We start from the raw sequence: 22,006 nt of genomic DNA on the forward strand, positions 1-22,006 counted from the left end.
CGATTGTGATATATCGAGGTCGACGTCGCACCGCAGCTGATTTGGCAACCAAGATGGACTAGTTTGTCACTTCATTTGGCTTAACTGCTGGCCATTGTCCAGTCTGGTGAGGGGCATCAAAGATCTGTCCAGCCAAATCAACCCTGATATATCGGAAACCATTGTAGTGAATATGCAAGCGCGTGTTCCTGTCGTGAGTAACTTTATAATATTCTCGTTGGCATAAACCCCAAATCTTTCAAAGAAAGCACAAGATAGGGATCACTACCGACTTTATGAATGTTATCTAAACACAGAGCGGTGCTAACTATAAATAGTATCCGATTTGTTTCTCTCGCTGGGGTAAAGACTACTGATTATTTAGATAATGCATGGATATCTTGAGATGGCAAACCTTCTATCGCCCCTGTCTATTTCTTTCTTTGCTAAGTAGTTCATGTGACACCTCGGTGCGATCAAAACGAAAAAGAATAGATTGGTGGGATATCGGAACACGGCACAATCTGAGTGGCACATTTTGGCTCATCGATTTGAGTGTTGTAGGGAACAAGGGTCTTGGAACAAAGTTAGAAGTATTGGAAACCCCGCAGCGTTTAGTGGTCTATGAGAAAGTTGTTTTAAATTTATGCGTAGACAATAAGTAGAAACCTTCTCAATATCAATCAGACCATTTGTTAAAGTCGTAAATCATGGAAACTTCAAAATACCATCAACGGCCGTTATCAATCTTCTGATGTTTAGGGTTAATGAAGAAGGTCAGAAGAACATACCAAAACCTCAGGATCTCTAATGTAAACTTCTACTTCTCCTCGATTGACTTTCATTAAGATCTTGAGAAGCCAATACTGATACCTTGTAGCAACGCCGCAGACATACAGAGCTCGGTTAAAAAGTAATAACGTTCGGTTGGCTTGGTTAGGTATGGTGCATGCTGTGGTTGCATTGGAACTTTACCTGATCCTGAATCTTGGATCCTATTTACCCTCGCTTTCAGATTCCTTGCTTGGATACTAGTTTCGAGGGCGATACGACGAAGTTGAATACAAATACACAAATTTGCACATTGTCTGGATTTCGCAAGACAACAGAAAGCGCGCTATGAACGTCAATGCTTCTATCTCATACAAGACTAGCATCAATAGTCTCTAGATATGAACACTAAAAGGAGATATTGCCTCTTTACAGATAGATCAACAACACGAGTTAAGGTGGTGCCGGCCAGTGCTATATCAAGTTAGTAAATAATCTACGCTCGGTTGGTTGAAGTTTGAGATGGATGTTGCAGCAAGGGCGTTTCTGATCCTGGATTGTAGTGCCTGTAGTGGCCTATCAGAAGGCCTAACGTTAAGCCGTTACCGTTAGCGTCGTGTGCTGTACTCGATGCAGATGTCTGTGAAGGTGCAGGTAAGGTAGGCAGGTGATGGCAAAGGTGCCACACGGACTTCCTCTTGTGGATGGCAAGATTCCGGTTGACGGCAATGGCAGTTGGGTTCAGTGTCCTCCTTCCAAGATAGATAAGATTCAATTAACCCATCCCCCCCTCTTCCAGATCAAATAAGATCTTTATTTATTCATTGCTCGTCCACCACTTGTCACCCAATTGCTCAACAACTACAATGCATCTATAAGCCCGCTAGGATCGCCAAGCTGAAACACTCCCACAATCCGCGATCGACCCATCAATCAAAGTACCCCTAAAGTCCAGCCGAAGCGAGGATCCCAGTAAACGTCGAGTAATAAGTTCAAGGTTGAACCAACAATCCAAGGACTCGATCAGAGGAGAGCGACATTACAGTGAGGCGACTTTGAATCAAGTGAGGTGATAAACACCATCACTGGGGGTGTTATCAATTCTCCGTCCGAACTCCTTTTTTCCTCGGTATCTTTGAATCATACTCTCCTCTTTCTTGCATGCATCTGCCACCATAGTCAGACAGTGCATGAGGACGTCCTCGTTCGCTGGACCTCTGCTTGAAACCGACACTGACACTGGCACCGACTGACACTGCCATTGCTCGGTGTATCCCTGTCCCTGTCACGCATCATCATTTCAACGTCGCAAATCGAACGAAACGCATTTCCCCCAATTCAACCTCTCAACTCCATCCTCAGGTCTTAATAGGAATCACATACGCAAGAACCCAAGTGATCACGACAACTCCCTGGTTTATTTAGCATCATGAGTAGCGACGGTGTTGGTGGCCGCTTCTGGCGCAAACAGAAGCTCGGCTCAAGGGACTTTACTCTTCAAGAGCGCAGAGCAACAGGTGAGGGCGAAGGAGATGTCGAGGCCGAGGACGGTAGCATTCGCCAAGGAGTTTCGACAGAGTATCGCACCTACAAACGACGTTGGCTTGGTCTTGCTCAGCTTACGCTGATGAATATCATTGTGTCGTGGGATGTAAGTTTAGAGTTCCCAACCAACCAGCCGAATGAGATGCATATGCTGACAGAAGAACGATAGTGGATGACCTTTGCGCCAGTAGCATCACAGGCTGCCGAGTACTATGATGTACGCGAATCTACCATCAACTGGATCAGCACTGCATTCTTCCTTGCATTTGTGGCTGTCTTTCCCATCAGCATTGCCATCCTTCACCGGGGTCCGAAGCTGGCCTTCATGACAGCCGCCGTTCTCATCCTCATTGGCAATTGGATTCGATACGCTGGTTCTACCAAAGCCAGTGGTGGAAGTATCGCCTATGCGATGGCCGGGGAGATTATCATTGGATTTGCCCAGCCTTTTATTCTTGCAGCACCAACTCGATACTCGGATTTGTGGTTCACAAACCGTGGACGTGTCGCCGCAACAGCTCTGACAAGTCTAGCCAATCCGTTCGGTGCAGCATTTGGACAACTGATTACACCACTCATGGTAAAAAAATCCGGCGATGTGTCAAATATGGTTCTCTACATCTCCATCATCGTAAGTGCCCTTCCAATTTCTGACTTTCCACAGCTAACGGTTCTAGTCAACGGTTTGTGCCGTGCCTGCGTTCGCCGTTCCAGCCAAACCTCCCTCGCCTGTTGGTCCAGCAGCTGAGACCCCTAAACTCAGTCTTCGTGAATCCTTTGGGGTTTTGAGTCGTTCTCTCGAGATCTGGCTAATCCTTGTTCCCTTCTCCATATACGTCGGTTTCTTCAACTCGATCTCTTCACTTCTCAATCAGATCTTCTCGCCCTATGGCTTTTCTGACGATGAAGCTGGTATCGGCGGTGCCGTGCTTATCGTTGTTGGTCTCATCGCCTCCGCTATCTCGTCACCCATTATCGATCGCACAAAGAGTTTTCTCCTAACTCTCAAGATTCTGGTCCCACTCGTTGGTGTCAGTTACCTGATCTTTATTTGGATGCCTGAGACGAGGAATATTGCTGGTCCCTACGTTGTCCTCGCCATTCTGGGCGCCTCCTCCTTTTCGTTGGTTCCTATCGCACTCGAATTTCTCATCGAACTCAGCCACCCACTCAGTCCCGAAATCACTTCAACCCTGGCGTGGGCTGGTGGCCAGCTCTTTGGCGCTATCTTCATCATTATCAGCGATGCGCTCGTGGCAGATAAAGATGCGAACCCTCCGAAGAACATGAAGAATGCCCTAATCTTCCAAGCAGTTGTGGCTCTTGCCGTAGTGCCCCTCCCTTTGTGCTTGGGGCTTTTTGGTCGGGCAGAAAAGACGATGCTTCGACGTGTTCGCTCAGATGAACAAAACCGGTCGGACACGACTGTAACGACTAACGCATGATTGGATTTCAAACTGAATGCGACAGGGACCTGGCGTATGGCATCCCAAGCTATGACTTTGGGAGCTACTAATATTACTGTTGTCTGTTGACGATTATCTATGCCTGTCGTTGTCGCAATATGCCCATTTCCTTCCTTAGTTAAACGCCAATTGGATCTTTTACCCATGATGAGATCTTGTACTCGACGCCTTTTTAACCCCAAGAATGGTTTCCCACTCGTATCGCATGTTCTCCATCTTTTTCCAGCATTCGGCGCCCAGTTCCTCGAATCTCACGATATCTTCCTTGGTCACGTCTTTAGCGCCTCTCTTTCGCCCGATTGCCTTCTTGAAAACACCAACAGCGGTGTCAGCCTCGAGCGTTGCCGCATCTTCGACTTTGCCCTCCCAACCCCAGCCTTCGACTTCTGTCTTCTTGACTTCGACCTGCATGTGACGATTCGAGCTGCTCCCCCACTTGATGCGCTCGGCACCTAATTCATCAAGCGCAGATTGCTCTTGGAGCGCAATCCAAACAGGGGATTTGGCACCAGTATAGCTGTCCGTGTTGTGCCAGGGCGAACCAATCCAGCGACTGATCAGAAGAGCAAGTTCATATGCCCACATGAGAAACCAGGGAACTGGGAACAGGGTGCTGGCAACAATTCCCGGATGGGTGAGATACATGCGCGGTCGAATGGGTTTATCGCGGGCCTCAGTGGGGTCGTCGGGAGTGAAGAAGCGGCTGGAAGATGGCATAGCGGCTGGAAGAGTTGCAGTAAGGGAGAGGATGTCGGTGACTCGTTTGGCGGATTCGTACGGGCCTTTGCCATTGAAGCACTGGAAGTCGGACATATCTAGAACACTATCGATGGCCTCAAGGCTGCTGGACCAGACAAGACGGCCTGGTGTTTCGGTTTCGGATCGCCGACTAAGTAGTGGGAGGAGTTCATGGGCCAATATGTAATGACCAAAAACACAGGCTGTAAAAACCTCGCCGAGTAAAGGTTCCTTAGGCTGCATTCAGTCAATTGGTGAAATCCTTGAGATACGCAGATTCTGACTCACATAGTTGTAGTTGGGCTTTTCGTACAAAAGAGCAGTAGGGAGGGCCATCTTAAAGTTTGGCCAAGTAACAGACTGCACCAACCCCTGGGTCAAGATAGTCCATACAGCTTTCGGATAATTGACCCCTGACCACCCACCATATGCAGCATTGAATACAACAGTATCCAGCCTGTGAATACGCACATCTCGTAGATACTCGCCCTCTAGCCCCTCAGGATTGCTCACCGGGCCTCGTAACAAAGCATTTGCGAAAGAATACACCCCGCGCAAGTCACACAGGTCAAGCTGCAAGCTCAGAATATGGATTCGCGCAACGGTGTCTTCCCAGCGATATGAACTCCCGATTCGAGAACGCAGTGCTGTAGAAGATTGCGCGGCTTTTCTGGCGTAGTCACGAAGGGTTTTGATCGTTTGTAGGGACTTGGACTTGGATCGTGTGGTGGGGATGAGGATGAGGTGGGAGCGCAAAGATCGTGTAGCGAGGAATTCGTCGATTAGTCGTTCTCCAATACTGAGACCGATACCACTAGAGTTCTATTAGCTGTTGCTCCGTGTTTATTAGAGTAATCGAGCAAACCTATTGGCACCTGTGATCAGAACAAAAAGTTGCTCCTGGCCTGAGACCCCATCCCAGGGAGCTGTTGCGGGCGACAATTGTGAACCCATCTAGGTAGAGTACACCTCAATTCTTGGGATGTGACATTCGCGGTGGGCAAATTCAGTCCTGCGAGCAGCAACACAATGCGATATGAAGTTTGAGGGCGGTGTGTAGGCTTTAAGATGTTAGTTGTGGTACCCTTGGGTTGGGTGCACCATGGCGTTCACGTGATAGTCTAATTTCCACCGAACACGAATAAGAGTACATCCTCACAATGCGTCCAACATTAAGGAAGGAAGGTAGGTGAGAAAGGTTAAGGCATCTCATCATTATTCTTGATTCTTATTAAATTGGTAACTATGCTTTTTCCCAGCGGATATCCATTCTCTCCATGAATACTCCATATACCATTGCAATTTGTTGAGGTATGGCTAAATCAACCCAATCATTACTCCCGGGTCTTGTTGCTGCCCTCTCGCACAGCCTCAAGAATTAGATTCTTAGCCAGCTCAACTCCGTCCTTGGTTCCAATAATCTCAATGGCTTCGTCCTTCGCCTGGTCACGAGGGACCTGGATCTTGCAATTGCTTTCCTTTCTGATCGAGTTGACCTTGGAGCCGTTGGGACCAATAACATGTCGGTAGGTTCGAGGGTCTGGGAGAACCAGATAGCCTGTAGCATCATTCTTCTTAGCCTGCTCAAGAGCCTTGGCAATGGCATCCTTGGCCTTCTCTACGTTCTCAGATGAACCACGCAGAACCCAAGGGAAATCACTATCGTCACCAGCATCAATCTGGACAACCTTCCACGAGTGTGCCTCAGATGTGGCATCGTCGTCATCGGTGATCAGAGGGAGTGCTCCGACGTTAGAGCGAGCAGAAGAGTCAGGCTTAGCAGGCAGAGGTTGACCAGCATGGTCAACAGTGACCGAGTAGTTGTTGCGAAGCTGGCGGAAGAACTGGCCACCGTTGGAAATGGAGTGGTGAAGGTTGCGAGGCACTTGGATGGTCTCACCCTGCTGCTGTTGAACAAGTCCTTGAATATGCTCCTTAGCCTTGGCCACGTTCTCAGGGCGGCCGGTCAACTTGACACCAGTCTTGCCATCACCTTGGCGGGGAACGTCGATAGAGACAGTGAACTTAGACTCGAGCTGGCGCTTTGTATCACCACCACGACCAATAAGTGAACGATGGTTCTCAATCGGAACATCCACAATTTCAGTAACCTGGCTCTCACGCTCACCCACAATCTCCTGAATACGCTCAACGATCTTGTTCACAACATCAGTGCGACCCTCGATCTTGATAGTATTTCCATCGGCCTCCTGCTTGGGGAACTGAATGGTGCGGGCAAGCTCTCGTCGGTCGTCAGAGCCGCCGGCCTTGACAACAATGTCGCGAAGGTTGGAGCCTATAAGAGTTAGTTAATGTGGAAATAGATGTACAAGATATAAACTTACCGCCAGCTCCAATGAGAGCCTTGTGGTACTTCTTATCAACGTCGAGAGTTCGGACTACAGTATCGTCGAAAACAGCTCGCTTTTCCTCAAGAACCTTCTTGGCCTTGGCGACCTGGGACGCAGTACCCTTGATCTGAATCTCGACGATGTCAGTGTCTCGGTCCTGGGGTACATCAATGCGAGCACCAGTAGCCTGGCGAAGCTCGTCAAGAGCGGAACCACCCTGTCCGATCAGAGATCCGACTTGCTTCTGCTGCACGGCAACGGTAGCGGTGGCCGAATGCTCTTCAAGATACTTGTGAAGAGAAAAGATCTCATCCCGAGCTTCGTCGGCACCCTTCTTGGGACCTCGGATGATGACCTCATCAGGAGCCTGCTGTCGACGAGGTTTGGCACCCTCTTCGGCATCGGCATTCGACTGCTCGTCATCTGCAGACTTAGCAGATCGAGGGAAGAAAATGTGGACCTTATAACGAGTCTGCAGCCGGTTGATCTGACTTCCCTGAGCCCCAATCAACTCCCTATGATACTTGGGGTCAATCTTCAGGGTGTGACTTGTCTCATCAGCCAGTGTACGAGCGAGACTCTGGATGTGAGAACGAGCGGTCTCAGCCTTGGCCTTAGGTCCCTTGAGCTCAACCTTGCCATCTTGGACTTGAATCTCAACATCGAAACGGTCTCGAAGCTCGCGAATGTTGCTACCACCCTTACCAATTAGGTGATTAGCAAACTTCTGGGGGAAATCGAAAGACAAAGTGAATCCTCGCTCCTTCTCGTCCTCCTTCTCTTGCTCCACGAAAGCATTGGCCTTGGCAGCAAGAGACTCAACAGCAGACGCAGGTCCTCGAAGAGTAATGTTGGTTCCGACCTTGGTGACCCGGACAGGAATCTGATCCGACTTGCGAGATTCCTGCTCCTTCTTGATGAATCGTCTGAGTCTTTCATGGTATTTGGCAGGTACATCAAGGGTAGCAGTAGTAATAGCTTCCTGCTTGTTGATCAGGTCAATAATGTGCTTCTGGGCATCCTCGAGCCCCTTCTTAAAGGCACGGATCTCAGCATCAGTTGGCTTAGTGCTAGGCAGCTGATAAGGACCATCGGCGGGATCAGGACCCTCAAAAACCAGGAGTACAGGAACATTGCCCTCTGAAGCCTCAGGGACAACAACCTGAACACCGTAGTCCTTCTTCACTTGACGAGAAATGTTGTTGCGAAGATGTTGGTGGAAGAAAGGATCAATGGGAATAGCGCTCATGCGAGAGGGAGGCTGAGCATTGACGATGCCAGTAATCTCGGACTGAGCACGGATGGCATTCTTACCCTCACGCGAGTAGAGTTCCCAAGGAAGTGCACCGCCTTCTGAGAAAGGAGTGTTGATGTGAGTGTTGTAGAAAGTTTCCAGGCGCTCGATTTCCTTGCGTTGACGGAGGTATCGAGTCACGTTGCCGGCATGTGCAGCAGCGCCGCCAGGGGCGTTGCGGTGGAATCGAGCAATATCCAAGTTAGACATTTGCATGCCCATGGCCAGATCCATGGCCTTCTCCAGACCAGAAGCAACCTCATCAGCGGGTCCAATGACAGTGATAACATCATCATCCTCTTCAGTGGGAAGAAGAATGGAGCAGCCAGTATCAGCAAAGAATTGCTCAGCAGGAACACCTCGGTCACCCACGATGAATTGGTGGCGGCCACGCTGGATAGAGAGCTGCTCAGCAGCAAGTTGCTTGTGGAGCTCGGCAACTCGGCGCTCAATCTCGGCACGAGCCTTTTGCACGGCGGCGCGGTCACCAGCAAGCTGGATGTGATTATCATCGTTGCCAGCAGGGGCGAAGATAGGCCGTTCACCAGGGTTGGCAATAACAGCAGCTGGCCCTGTAGAGTATGCCTGCAGGGGAGGGATGCGGACCTGTACACCATTGTCTTGTTCAAGAGCTTGAGCCAATGCATTATCTTGACCAGCAATAAAGGGATAGAAGGCAGCAGGAATGCCCCGAACCTTAGTCTGGACATTGGCAGATCGCTCATCAGCAATCTTGAGGATCGCATCTCGAGCAGAGGCGGCAGAGAGGGCATTACCCTCGACAGTCACATCAATGGTGGCATCGTCATCCTCCTCATCGATAGGGTTACTCTCGTCGACTTTGGGGAGTTGAATCTTGGCACCTGTCTTCTCCTGGAGAGCCTTGATCATGGAACCTCCCTTACCGATGATGTGGGCGCGGGCTGACTGTGGAATCGGAACTTTGATAGCAGCCTAGCAAATATCAGTCTAGCTCGCGAATTGGAGACACAAACACTTACTCGAGTACCAATCTGACCAACCAAATCCTTGAGCGCCTGTTGAGCGACATCTTGAGGACCAGTAGCATCAAACCTGTAGCGGCCGTTGGAGGAGGTGGCCATCGAGAGGGTGGCACGAGACTTGCGGTTAAGATCCTTGATGATATCAGGGATAGGCCTCTTTAGCTGACTACGAGACATGATGTACTGGGGATCCAAGGTGACGGACTCGACATTGCGGCCAGGAATGAACATAGATGGCTTGTTAGGGGTAGCAGCACCAGAGGCGGGAGTAGACGAACGAGAGCCACCGTTGGAGGCGGCCCCGTTCGAGGTCTTAGCTCCCCAGATGGGCGCCACATTGGCAGCCTTGCCTTTGGGGGCACCGAGCTCAGGGAACAACTCATGCGACTGAGTATCGAGAGTCTTGGAAGCGGTCTGCTTGGGAGCTACTTTGGGAGCTGGAGCCTGGGCTTCGGCGGAGCTAGAGGCCTCGGCAGGAGAACGGATGGGAAGGTCCTCATCAGGTGCATCCTCGACAGTGACATGATGGGGAGCCTCTGCGTGCTTCTGCATGAGCTTCTGAGCAGCGGAGAGCTCGTTGGCGGGAGCTTCGGAAGCCATTGCAAGCGTGGTTTGTTGTTTCGAATGGTGAAGCTAGCTAGAGTCGGTATTGATGGCAGATGAACTGATGTTTTATGTCAGAAAGGGGTCAACCCGAATCGCAATGGGAGTGTTATGCAGGAACTCTGCGTGGCAAGTACTCACTGAGTTCAATTGGCTACGAGAGCAATGAAGCTTGCGGCCAGGTAAAAGTATTGAAAAATTGTGAGGTTCGATAGAGGAGGGATGACCAGATGTATTAGCGAGTCTTGTCTCTAGAACATTGTGCAAGAGACAGCAGACGATGAAAACCGGTAACCAGAAGGGAGAACCAGAGCTGTGCTAGAGACCGTAGACCGAAAAGACGACGGACTCAGAGAAGATGATTGAGGTTTGAGGATGTATTTGTCGTGGACAAAGTTGAGGGTGAGGTGGAAGTTTCTCCAGACCGCGACCTCTCCCCACGAAGTACAGTAGGCCACCTTTCCTTGCTGCAGGGATTATACCAACGGAGACACCTAGAATTTACGCGAAGCTTGTCCGAGGCAGCGGGCACCAGTCCTTTTTAAGAAGGCGAAGCTGTAAAGGGGAAGTGGGGTCGTGGTTGTATGGTGATCATGTGATGGTGATTATCTTCAACTTTATCAAACACTTTAACCAACAGATTGAAACAATTGTGAGAAGTTTGAGCTGTGTAAGTTTTTTTTTCTCAGACTTGTGGACCTCAAGCTTCACTACTGCCTGGATGTTTAAAGTTCGGCATGGTTCACTGGCCTGTCAAATAGATAGATGGCTTTCAAAGCCATTACCTCGATGGTCATTAAGAATCTACTTTTTCGAATTCAGCCATACAGACACCTTAGACCCAGATCTCAAAAAGCTACCAGCTTCTCTGAATTCCGGGTTCATGACACCTTCGTTTAGTCAACTACTACAATCCTTGGCCTGAGGCTCCCTATACTACCTTACGCATAACCTTTTTCATGTGTATTTGTATCCAGGAGAGAGCATCCAAGTTAAACGACAACAAGCATAAAGCATGTGGTAGTCTATTAGCAGAACTTCGATGTATTGAGGCTGCTCCCGGCAGTTCAAGAAGCTCTTGGAAAACTAATGTCATCCCGCCTGCCCATCTACGGCACTTCAATCCCACTATGATATATCACACGGTCTGAACCTGGGAAACATAACCATAAGAGTTGATCTTATTAGTGTCCGAGTCAACGTGCTGCTTATTTTCCGGTGAGCTTACGATTCACCAACCACGGAACCTTTTTAAACCATGTTGAGACATTTTGCACTGTTGCAATGCGCCCACACCGTTCAAATGTTGCATCACGTCCACCCACACAGTAGATATATTATAACAAGTGAGCCATCACGTCAAATGCTACCGAGCTTGCTGCAGGTTGATACAACGTTTCTCCTCATTGTCAGCTACTGCAGGTACTGACTGGAGATGGCACACTCCGTCCTCTTGAGGCATAGTGGTGTGGCCTCGGTTCAAGCAACTTACAGGGATTACGACATCGTATCACACGGAATAGTGATGTGGCAGCTGAACGGGCCTGGAGAATGTTGAGATGTCCCGTCATATATTCATAACCGACGATGTAGGTTATCAAGCAGTGTTTGCAAGTTTCCGCCGATTTGTATCAGAATCCATGTCATGAATCACGAACAATGGTCAACTGTGAACAGAGAACAGTATTATGTTATGATGAAATGATGTCCAATGGAAGAACAACTCAAATCTGTATGCCACTTTTGCATGAACCTGGCCATTGTAATTTACATCTTGACAAGCGATCATTTCGAATACGGCGGACACGTACTCCGTAATAGCAAAACAAGAGAAGTCCGCAGGTGTTCGTATCGACTGACGAGCTATGCGCTGTCCCGGGACTTAACTCAATAAAGACAGGCATTCTTCCAACCAGTGCTGGTCGAATGAGTTGTACAACATTTAGGGCGATTTTTAGTTAAGGGTATTCTGTCGTGACGCGGATGAGAGGTAACTGGCCCGGATCGTCGAGGACATGGACAATCCCAACTTGTTACAAGGTTGGCCCCTGGCATTGGACGGAATTATGAAAGAGCTTCGGCCACCGAGAAAACAGAGCAATTGAGGATTTAGGTTCCCATATTGCTTTTGTCTATGGTTATTTGTATTCTTTGTATGGAATCAAAGCCTGCTGCTACGCGATTGTTAGTTCTTTACCGTTCCGAGTTTGGCATCGAGATGAGTTGAGCGGTAGTTGAATGGCGAGAATTGAATGGACATTGAAACGTGAGGTAGCTAACCGCCCCCAAAGTTGTGCCTTAAGACCAGCTACCTGCGGGTCGTCCTCCTTGTCTCGGGTTAAAACAATTCGTCAGTACTAAGGGTATCAAGCTAATGACAGTGGCTGTTGTCTTGCTCCAATCCCGGGGGAGACAAGAATGGGTGGTGGAACTTTAAGTCCTCTCCAAACTTGCATATCTTGGCCCTCCTTCAATGGTCTCGGTGGCTTACTACAGGAAACCATGAAAAGATTGTGAGAAGCCAGGTATGCAGCTTTGGTGATTTTGCCCTTGATTTAACATGCCTTTGTTGAATGACGGAAGCAGTTTGTCTCCCTGAGTACCTACGCAAAGGTTAAGAAGGCAAGTTCCATAGCAAATAGAATATCTTATTCAGATGCTGGCAGGCTAGCTAACAACTAGATCGAGGTCCCTTCTTTTCCCTGCATTCACAGAATGAGGTGAGACGCCATGCGAGCATTCGAGGAAACAACTAGCAGCTGTAAGCACCAATGATGAATGGCTGATGAGGGGACAAGTTCAATATTGTGCCCCATCATGACCAAGCTGTAACGCCTACTGAATTAATACTGGACGCAATATTGTGGTGCCTTGTTGATGCCCCGCACACAAAATTTTCTTCAACTTCAGATGCTAAATCGACTACAGCAATGCATATCAATATGTCGGCTCAGGACATACGAGAGCAGTGTTTAACAGAGACTGCGTCGGAGCCAACGACTGCCCAGCCACGGCTATGGTAAATCACCAATGCTTGACTCCCATTAAGACCTGCAAAATCGTCGGCAATCTCCACCAGCCACGAGCGTTCTGACCCACGAGGACGGGGCAGTTGAGCTTGAAGTCGAGCTTGTGCCTGTGCTAGTCTTAAATTGGAGGAGACAGTTGCTTGAGATTGGCCAAGGACTGGCTAGTTTGCCCAAACTTTGATCTCTAGCTTCTCCTGAATCTTCCCGCCCGGCTTTGAGAACAAACTCCACTCAGTCAAGAATCAAAACGCATTCGATTCCACTCACACTTGATCGTGATGAACTTACGACAGGAACGTTCAATATGTTACTGGCCAGTAGGTGCATACCAGGGATGGCCCCGTTGGATACAGCTGTATGTCTTCCGTTGGGGGATGTCTAATACAAACAGCGTTACAGTGCTCGATGGGCAAGATACAGATCGATTAATTTTTCACGATAACATGGTTTGCTAAGCTATTGGCCATGATCGTGGTCTACTAACATGCCCTGTTTAACGAGTCATTGGGGTGACATAATGCACCTGAGACTGACGTTAGTTATCCAAGTTACAAAACCTGAAGACGTGATTCATATAAGTTTTCTAGTGCGAGTATGTGCAACGAGTATGGAGTAGAGCCAACCATACGAGTGATTAACAGTCGAGGCTAAGCAGGCGCCGGCAGTATAGTGCAGCCAAAATATGTGATTGCATTCATTGAAGACTGTTTGTCAACAATGAGTGATTGATTCGATTGGAAACGGCTGGCTTGAGTCTGTAACCAACATCCGTCCCACACTATTGTCTATTCATTCTCAAATGTCCTCACCTTCTGCACCCACCATGTGTCAGGATCAGAGCTCTTCGTCCAGTGCAAACGACAAAAATAAGGTGACATTGGCCACTTGCAGTCCATACGCCATTCACCCCGCGTCGTCATCCTGTGAAGCATCCATTTGAGCACAACGTTCTTTGTGAGGCGCTCAGGGGAAAAAAGATGCAGTGATACCATCCATGACCCTCCAACCATGCCGCTGGTCCAACCACCAAGTGCTGGCAAGATGCTTTCACACTGTCGAGTCGCGCCAACGGCCCGAGGGACAAGAGATGGCGTTGCAACGACGGTGGGGGACGTTGAATGACCTTGAAAAAGGGACAGAAGTTAACAGGAGTTGGGTTGGGTATCAGCGCCAGCCAAATGCCAAAGTACCTTTGCATGAGTGGTCCGCCCCGCTGATCGAATGTACCTTATCCTAATATGCTGGGGTCCAGGGTCCAAGCCATTTCTTCGGTTCCTTGCCTATCAGAAACCCAATTGATTCATTACGTCTGTATCAACGTGAGGGTTTCCAGGGGATTTTACGGAGGACAATGGTCACTTGTAGGAAGCTATTGAGACCGGATTGAACAGGAAGCCTTATCAGGCAAATGTTCCAAGCTGTTTGCTACCTAGCATTCTCGTTGTCGTGCTCAGGTTGAACCCTTCATTTTGAAGCATGGGCCTCTTGATGTCTTGTTTCTAAACAACTTCGCTAATCAAGACCCCAATTCCAGTCGTTTGAACAATTCATCATCAGAGAGATCCATTCCCAGCAAGACTTTGCAACCGTGTCACCCCCGCAGGGCTCCTGATAATACCGTCAGCATCACGGTAGAGGAGTCCGGAAACACTGACAGCCCGTGCCATGTGTTGCGCAGCACCGCACTACGCGCAACAACCGTAGAGTGAGAGTGCCCCATCAGCCGTTTGTATCACAATTCTTGGATTAAAGGGCCTCCATGCTACAGTGTAATATCTTATCCCATAACCCAATCCACCTCCCGCATTCCAATTTATCTCACTCACCCTTCTTGTCGTTCAGTTCCCCTTGATTTGAGGAATACCACACAGTGCGTGTATAATTGTACCTATGTAGGTTGTCTTCCTGTTCTCAAGCTTCCTCTCTTACTTATCTTCTCGAACTTGATCTCCCCAACCCACTTATCCTGTTATCCCCCAAACAGCAGCTTACCCTTTTTTCCTCTTATGAAGTCACCGGGTAGGATTCCCAGGAGGAGAAACGCAGAAGCAAAAGGAACACCAAACAGAGACGAAGCAAGGCAAAGCAAGTAATTTAATTCCACTTGCAGGACCGCCATCACCAATTTAGCATCGCCACTCGGCCAAACAACACACACCACAACAATATCAATACCCCCGCATCGCACTGCGTTGTGCATCCAATCCCCAGTCCCCCGTCAAACTCCTATTGTTTGGCTTCGTTTGTTCCCTCTGGTCTCGCTTGATTCTGAAAAACCAAGGGCCTCTCTATCTCTTGAGTGAGCCAGACCTGCACGGCACGGCACTGCACTGCATTGCGCTGCATGCGCATCTCTTCTGATTTCCCTCCCCTTCATTTTCCCTGCACACACACCCTGTGACTTGATACCTGTTCTGTTTCTGTCTAGTTCAGTCTCCTCCACCTGCTCGCTCGGCCCATCACAAAAAAAAATCCCGTACCTAACAGCAGCAGCCCGCCGTCCCTCTAAGGCCTTTTTTTAGCCCCAAAGGGCCCCCCCAACCCAACTGCTCTCAGTTGACAGGCTGCTTCCTGCTTGGCGCTGGATCATGGACGGCCCCGGATATACCTCTGCGTCGTCTGCGTCTGCTCATACCGCAACTTCACATCGTCGCAAACTCATCAAGAAACCTCCCACTTACGCCTACGCTCGTTCCTCCTCTGGCTTCGATGGTGGTGCCTTCGACGCCCAGTCCCTCGAGAGCAAACGCAGTTCCCAGAGTCTGAGAAGAGCCCCCAGCGCTCCCCCAGCCCGCTCAAACCCCGCGACCGTGTCCGACTGGCAAGACTCTGATCGATCTCATCCTCAATTATCCGCCAACAACAACACCCTAAGACCTGTCCCGTCGCCCATCTCACCCCAGGGCGACTTCACCCCCGCTAATCACTGGGCGCCTGTCCCCCGTCATCCCGACCGTCTCTCCGATTCTCACCTCCGCCCTCTCAGTAAGACAGCGGTGCCTGACGACCTCATCGGCGCTCCTTTTGACGGCGCTGCCATTCTGAACCGCATCGAATCGATTAAGATTCCTAGTCCGAAGGCTGCTGTCCCTCGTCAATTCCCGCCCCAAATCGTCAAGGCGCCTACCGATTCCAGGCTTGCTAGCCCTGCCCTACGAACTTCGACCAGCTTCTCCGCGATGGACTCATCACTAAATGAGAAGAGCCTAGGCCCGAGGGTTCCAACCGATGGGCCTTCGGTCAACCCCAAGCGATATTCTGACGATGGCAAGGATCTCAAGCCTGCTGTTCTACGAAAGAAGTCAGGATTTTCCGGTTTCATGAACAGCTTGGTTGGATCGCCCAAGAAACCCGTTATTTCTGCACCTGAAAACCCCGTCCACGTTACTCATGTCGGCTATGATAGTTCCACAGGCCAGTTTACAGTCAGTCTTCCCGTCTCTTTGTTCCTATACTCGTTAACAGACTCTAGGGTCTGCCAAAAGAATGGCAGCGGCTTATCAACGAAAGCGGAATTCCTGAAAAGGAAAGGCGAGAAAACCCGCAAACTATGGTTGATATCTTGCAGTTCTACAAAGAGACCACGGAGAGGCCCCCAGAAGATCAGGTCCTCGAGAAATTTCATCATGCTGGCCAGTATGCCACCTCTCCGGCAACTGCAGCATCACCGGGCATGTACCCGTCAAACTATATGGGTATGTCACCGAACAATATTTCACCTACGAACCCCAGGTTTCCAACTGTCAATCATGAAGGAAGTTTTGAGAATCCCCGAGCACCACCGCCTGTTCCCCGAGGCCAGGTTGGTAAGGACCTGATGCCCAGCCGCCCAGCTCCAAAACCGCCCGTCAGCATGAGCAATCGACATATGCCTCAAGGCGCATACTCGACCAAGGACTCAGGCATCGGTATGTCTCAGTCCGGCGACGAATCCTACGGCATGTCAAAGGATGCTGGCCCTATGCTCCCCGAAGAGCACCGATCGAGGTCCAATTCGCGCGTCACTGGACCAACATACGCCCCAACTGCTCCGCAACCCAACCCACAGCTCGCCCAAGCGCAAGCCGCCGCTTATCAACAACAACTTATGCAGCAGCAGCAAGAGCAAGCCATGGCCCAGGCTCAAGCTGCCATGTCTGGCGGCATTGGCCGTGCTCCTAGTAAACGAACCCCTCATCCCCAGAACCCGAACATGCAAGCAGCTCCTGGATACGGCCGTGCCCCCGAGTCTAATGGTATGCACAACGCTCCTCGTCAGCAGGCTCCTGGAGCAGCCGTTCCCGGGGCTAGGCCACGACACCGGGCCCGTCAGAGCGCAGGTCTTGATATCGTTGCTGCCCTTAAGCGCATCTGTAGCGAGGGCGATCCTCGAGACATATACCGAGGATTCAACAAGATCGGCCAGGGTGCATCTGGAGGTGTTTTTACTGGTCACGAGCGTGGCACGAACAGATTGGTGGCTATCAAGCAGATGAATCTCGAACAGCAACCTAAGAAGGACCTGATTATCAACGAGATTCTTGTCATGAAGGATAGCTCACATCCCAACATCGTCAACTTTATCGACAGTTATCTGTGTGGTGGCGAGCTGTGGGTCGTCATGGAGTTTATGGAGGGAGGCAGCCTTACGGATGTTGTCACCTTCAATATCATGTCCGAGGGGCAGATCGCTTCTGTGTGTCGCGAGACCCTTCTTGGTCTGCAACATCTGCATTCCAAGGGAGTCATTCATCGAGATATCAAGTCGGATAACATTTTGCTATCCTTGGAGGGCAAGATCAAGCTGAGTGAGTAACAACTGTTCCAGTGGCAGTGCAAGGCACAACTAACCGTAGCAGCCGATTTTGGATTCTGTGCGACCATCAACGAGGCCCAGAACAAGCGAACAACCATGGTGGGTACACCATACTGGATGGCGCCCGAAGTCGTTACCAGGAAAGAGTACGGACGCAAGGTCGATATCTGGTCTTTGGGTATCATGGCGATCGAAATGATAGAAGGCGAGCCGCCATACCTGACCGAATCTCCTTTGCGTGCTCTTTGGTTGATTGCAACCAACGGAACTCCTCACATTAAGAATGAGCAGGATCTTTCTCCTGTGTTCAAGGACTTCCTATACTTTGCACTCAAGGTGGATCCGGAGAAGCGAGCTAGTGCTCATGATTTGCTGAGGGTAAGTCCAAACATTTCCTGTTGATTGATTCCACTGACCCTTTTCAGCATGAATTCATGAAGCAATGTGTTGATCTCGCTCAACTATCACCATTGGTGCGAGCCGCTCGAGAACAGAGGGCGCAAGAAAAGGCTCGCAAGGGGCAGTAGGTACACCCCGGGAGAAGAGTCCCTCCTGCAGATCCCCCAGTGAGAAAACAGAGACTTCGCCGACTGTTGCCAGCGTTTTTCAGACGATGATCGATGTATCTTCAAGTCGATGCAGTGGTCTCGATTGACGACATCCCATGGGCACAATCCGTCCCTGTGTCACAATTCTGCATACCCAACTATCTAATGACCATTTTCTTCCACAAATTATTCAACTGTCATAGCAGGCCTTGCATCTTGAAGTTGGAATTGGTACGGTGCCGCGTCAAGGGGTGGCTCGGATTATGTTATGCCCATGAGGTCGCAAGTTCGACACATGGCAAGAAAAGAAAACCCAAAAGGTGCCAGCAGGCGGACACCATGATGACGCCTGGCAGCACATAGATATGACACGCTGGATATACCCCTGCATACGAATTGTTCTTGCACATCGAGTTCGCACTCGAGGCTGGGTCTGTCACGATACTAGACCTGGCCATGTCTCCTCACCAGCTTTGAATCATAAAAAAATGTCTGCTTTCTTACTTTGGTGCCCTGGCTTTTTGGAATGTGTTTGTGGTGATGATACGAAATGGACTTCTCAGGATTCAGGTGTCACTCTGGGTGACGCTGTTTTAACAGACCTAATGCTCATAACCAATCAAACTAACCGAACAAACGAAGCCAATACTAACCAAACACTCCAACGCAAAGACGACAAGGCAAAATAACAAAACATCTAGACCAGCTCATGGCGACTATACTTGGGGTTTCTTCGATGTTTTCCGTCCTACAAGAACTTGCTCTTTTGAAACATGAAGCTGCCTTGCTCCCATTGTTGATAGAAGGGGCTGATATGCTTCCGGACTCTCGAGCAACCTTCGCCCTCTCTGACAGCAGCGTGGCCTTCCATGCCCACGGGCAGCCCGTTACCAAGCACAGCAACAGTGCCAAGGGCGGCAGGTCGAGCTTGGTGTTTAAGCTTGTCGTGGGAATGTGACGAGAATGGTGAGGAGAAGTGTATTGAGTTGCGTACCGAGGCGGCTGCAGCGCGGGCTGGGAGGAGGGTTCTTTTTATGAGTCGGTTGCGCAAGGACCGAGCGGCGCGGACCAGCGAGATGGAGGGAGTGCAGAGCAGTTTCATATTTGGAAATGATCCTGAAGCCTTTTTTGAGGTGGTGATTTAAAGGATGAGTTGGTTTTCTGATGACCGTGCACTTGATATTGGAATGTTGAGTAGACAATGAACAAGATATCATGAGCGAGTATGTGCTTTGGTCTTTTGTAACGAGAAAAGAAGAATAGGGCGAGAAGTTATAGACAGCAGATGATTGAGAGGCTTTAAGCCTTCCGAGTCATTGCATGAGTTAGCCATGCTCACCTCCGAAAACCCCCCCTCCATCATGAGCCGGAACGACAATGCGGTCTGCCGGTGACACCTCGGGGTCCTCTTTGATCTGTAGGTGTATGTGTCTTGCACGAGATCCTTGGAACGTGGAGGAACTTGGTTCGTTGAATCTGTAGTATATTTCCGCATGAGTCGTTGTTTATCGTAAGGTTCAGCTCTCTACTCGGCTGTGTAGTAATTTTGAGTCTAGGTGCTCAATTTTCACGATGCCACAGAAATCAGATTTGTCTTAGTTCCTGCATCCTCATGAGACATTTCCCCCAAATGTCTCTCCCATATGTTTTGATTCAGAAGACTGTTAAGCGTGACCTCATGTCTCCTATTCTCTTCCTTCATGTTAGTATCGACCCATATTCTCCACCGCCAGTTTAGTTGGCGAACCGCAAAATGAAAAGGCTGGCCGGGCCTTTGACCCGGTTTTGATCGTCTCGACAGCTGCGAAAATAAAGCGGTGAGAATAACATAGACCCGAATTATTGGCTCAAGCTGGATTGCCGTTTTCAACACGGGAGTGCCATCGTGATTGGCTGCTCGGAAACATGCGATGATTGATTGACATTGGCGTGCATTGGTGGACTAGACTTGGGCCAGACTGCACGTGGTTTGGTACCCGTACCTTGGGTTATCAAAGTCACGATCTGCCTCTACAGACGCAAGGGACAAGCAACTTCGGTTGTTAGCGCACGATACACATTAACCTTGTTTTGCATCCGAAAGTCTAATTCAAGCGGCGAGGCAGGATATTCGGTTACACAATCACCAAGATGATAAGTGGTTCTTTTTGATCGTTTCATTATATGCCAGTGGCTATTAGATTTAGATCCCCTGTCTGGATCGCGTCGCTCCGTGTCTAATACGGGCAGATTCATCCTGCTCTATGGTATCCAGAGCTAATCTAGTTTTATCATCATACGTCTCTTTTTGTCCTTGGTCCTTGCTCAAAAATAGGTCACCAATCCTTTCCGGAACTCCAAACAAAGAAAATCAAATCCTCTTTCGGGGCCTTCCCGATCCAGCCATTCGTAGAAACCATTTCTTCGCTAACCGTCAAAGCAGGGTGCCGCTCGCTTAGTAGCATGTGTAGCCGCCGTCGATGATGCAGTTGGAACCAGTCATGAACTTGGAAGAGTCTGAAGCGAGGAAGATGCAAAGACCGTTGAGCTCGTCAACGTTACCCAATCGGTTTTGGGGTGTCAGGGACTTCCAGATCTTCTTCTGTGCGTCAAGCGCAGGAACTCGGTTGAGGGCAGTGTCCATGTAACCGGGAGAGATGCAGTTGACCCGGATATCGTACTTGGCCCACTCAGCAGCAAGAGACTTGCCGAGTTGAATGACGCCCGCCTTGGAGGCATTGTAGCAGCTCTGCTCCTGGGGGAAGTTGACGATGGAGCCAGACATGGAGGCGACGAGAATGATGCTGCCAGGCTTTCCAGCGGACATCATGGCACGGCCAACGGCCTGAGACATGAGGAAAGAGCCGGTAAGGTTGATGTCGATAAGGCGACGGAACATGGCAGGGTCGTAGGTCTCAGCCTTGATGTTGGAGTCGGCAATACCGGCAGAATTGATAAGGACATCGGGAGCACCATAGCGTTCAACAACCTCGTCGACGGCGGCGTTGATGGCAGCGCCATCACGAACGTCGACCTTGAAGAAGGAGACAGGGAGGCCGGTCTTGTCGTGAAGCTCGGCCGCGGCTTCGTCGCCAAGCTCCTGGTTGGCGTCAAAGAGGACAATGTTCTTGGCGCCAGCTTCAGCACAAGCACGAGCCATGTGGTTGCCAAGGCCACGGGCAGCGCCAGTGAGGATGATGGTCTTGCCATAGACACTCATGCTGCGCATGGTGTGGGGAAGCTGCTCATAGGTCTTGCGGGTAAGAGGCTGAACGATGTCGCTCTCGTGAGAAGGAGTACGAGGCTCGCTGGGAACTCGAGCAGCCGCCTCAGGGACGTTGACTGTGTGCTTGTCACCAGTGCCTTGGCCAGCACTGTAGACTGTGACAGGAACCTCCTTCTCCCGGACAACGTTCTTCTTCAAGTTGGTGTCAATGACACGTTGCACAGGGGTGGCCGAGAAGCATCGCGAGTTCTTGGGGAAAGCAACGGCAGGGGCCCGAGTGGCACGGAGGATGCTGCGAGAAATGGAACAAATTGCCATTGCGGAGGTTGTGAAGTTTGGTGGCAGAGAAGAGGATATGGGTATATAAGATAGCCGGGGTGGTAGAGGGAGAAGAAGTGATTATATATTAAAGGATCTTGGTCTTTAGTTTAGACACAAGTGCTCAAGTGAGAGGAGTATAGAATGGAAGATGAAGATTGTAAAAGAAGAAGAGTTGAATAGGTGAAGGGATACTCTTGATATATAGTCGACTGGTTGTGGGTCCGAAAGCAAATCACAGATAGAGTGTAGAGTGTGTTTGTGGAGGTGGAGGGAGTGCAGGCAATGAGAGCAATGCAAAGAAAACTCTAGACCTGGGCACAAAAGTTTTTTTCCTTGTCGCAGAAATTGTACGGTAGG

General features: G+C 49.8%; 5 protein-coding genes across 5 annotated transcripts; 2 read left to right on the forward strand and 3 right to left on the reverse strand.

Moving 5' to 3' along the window:
* Positions 1-2,179: 2,179 nt before the first annotated feature.
* Positions 2,180-3,740, forward strand: BKA55DRAFT_505065 (major facilitator superfamily domain-containing protein; the record flags this gene model as incomplete). The annotated part of the gene is made up of 3 exons (XM_046187159.1): positions 2,180-2,401; positions 2,465-2,926; positions 2,973-3,740. 3 exons carry the CDS (start codon positions 2,180-2,182, stop codon positions 3,738-3,740), a joined length of 1,452 nt encoding a protein of 483 aa, XP_046053149.1.
* A 159-nt stretch (positions 3,741-3,899) lies between these two features.
* On the reverse strand, positions 3,900-9,748 carry BKA55DRAFT_503490 (uncharacterized protein; the record flags this gene model as incomplete). The annotated part of the gene is made up of 7 exons (XM_046187011.1): positions 3,900-4,736; positions 4,788-4,871; positions 4,971-5,313; positions 5,365-5,453; positions 5,867-6,795; positions 6,845-9,098; positions 9,146-9,748. 7 exons carry the CDS (start codon positions 9,746-9,748, stop codon positions 3,900-3,902), a joined length of 5,139 nt encoding a protein of 1,712 aa, XP_046053150.1.
* A 5,620-nt stretch (positions 9,749-15,368) lies between these two features.
* On the forward strand, positions 15,369-17,977 carry BKA55DRAFT_591440 (ste20-like protein; the record flags this gene model as incomplete). Its single annotated transcript, XM_046195247.1, has 4 exons — positions 15,369-16,205; positions 16,253-16,475; positions 16,536-17,567; positions 17,619-17,977. The coding sequence occupies 4 exons, from the start codon at positions 15,369-15,371 to the stop codon at positions 17,975-17,977; spliced, it is 2,451 nt and encodes an 816-aa protein (XP_046053151.1).
* Positions 17,978-18,871: 894 nt separating this feature from the next.
* On the reverse strand, positions 18,872-19,225 carry BKA55DRAFT_536285 (uncharacterized protein; the record flags this gene model as incomplete). The annotated part of the gene is made up of 1 exon (XM_046189806.1): positions 18,872-19,225. One exon carries the CDS (start codon positions 19,223-19,225, stop codon positions 18,872-18,874), a length of 354 nt encoding a protein of 117 aa, XP_046053152.1.
* A 1,332-nt stretch (positions 19,226-20,557) lies between these two features.
* On the reverse strand, positions 20,558-21,646 carry BKA55DRAFT_504791 (uncharacterized protein; the record flags this gene model as incomplete). The annotated part of the gene is made up of 1 exon (XM_046187123.1): positions 20,558-21,646. One exon carries the CDS (start codon positions 21,644-21,646, stop codon positions 20,558-20,560), a length of 1,089 nt encoding a protein of 362 aa, XP_046053153.1.
* Positions 21,647-22,006: the final 360 nt, after the last annotated feature.

Source organism: Fusarium redolens (genome assembly GCF_020744475.1).
Source record: "Fusarium redolens strain MPI-CAGE-AT-0023 chromosome Unknown BKA55scaffold_4, whole genome shotgun sequence".
In the NCBI taxonomy this organism is placed as follows: Eukaryota; Fungi; Ascomycota; class Sordariomycetes; order Hypocreales; family Nectriaceae; genus Fusarium; species Fusarium redolens.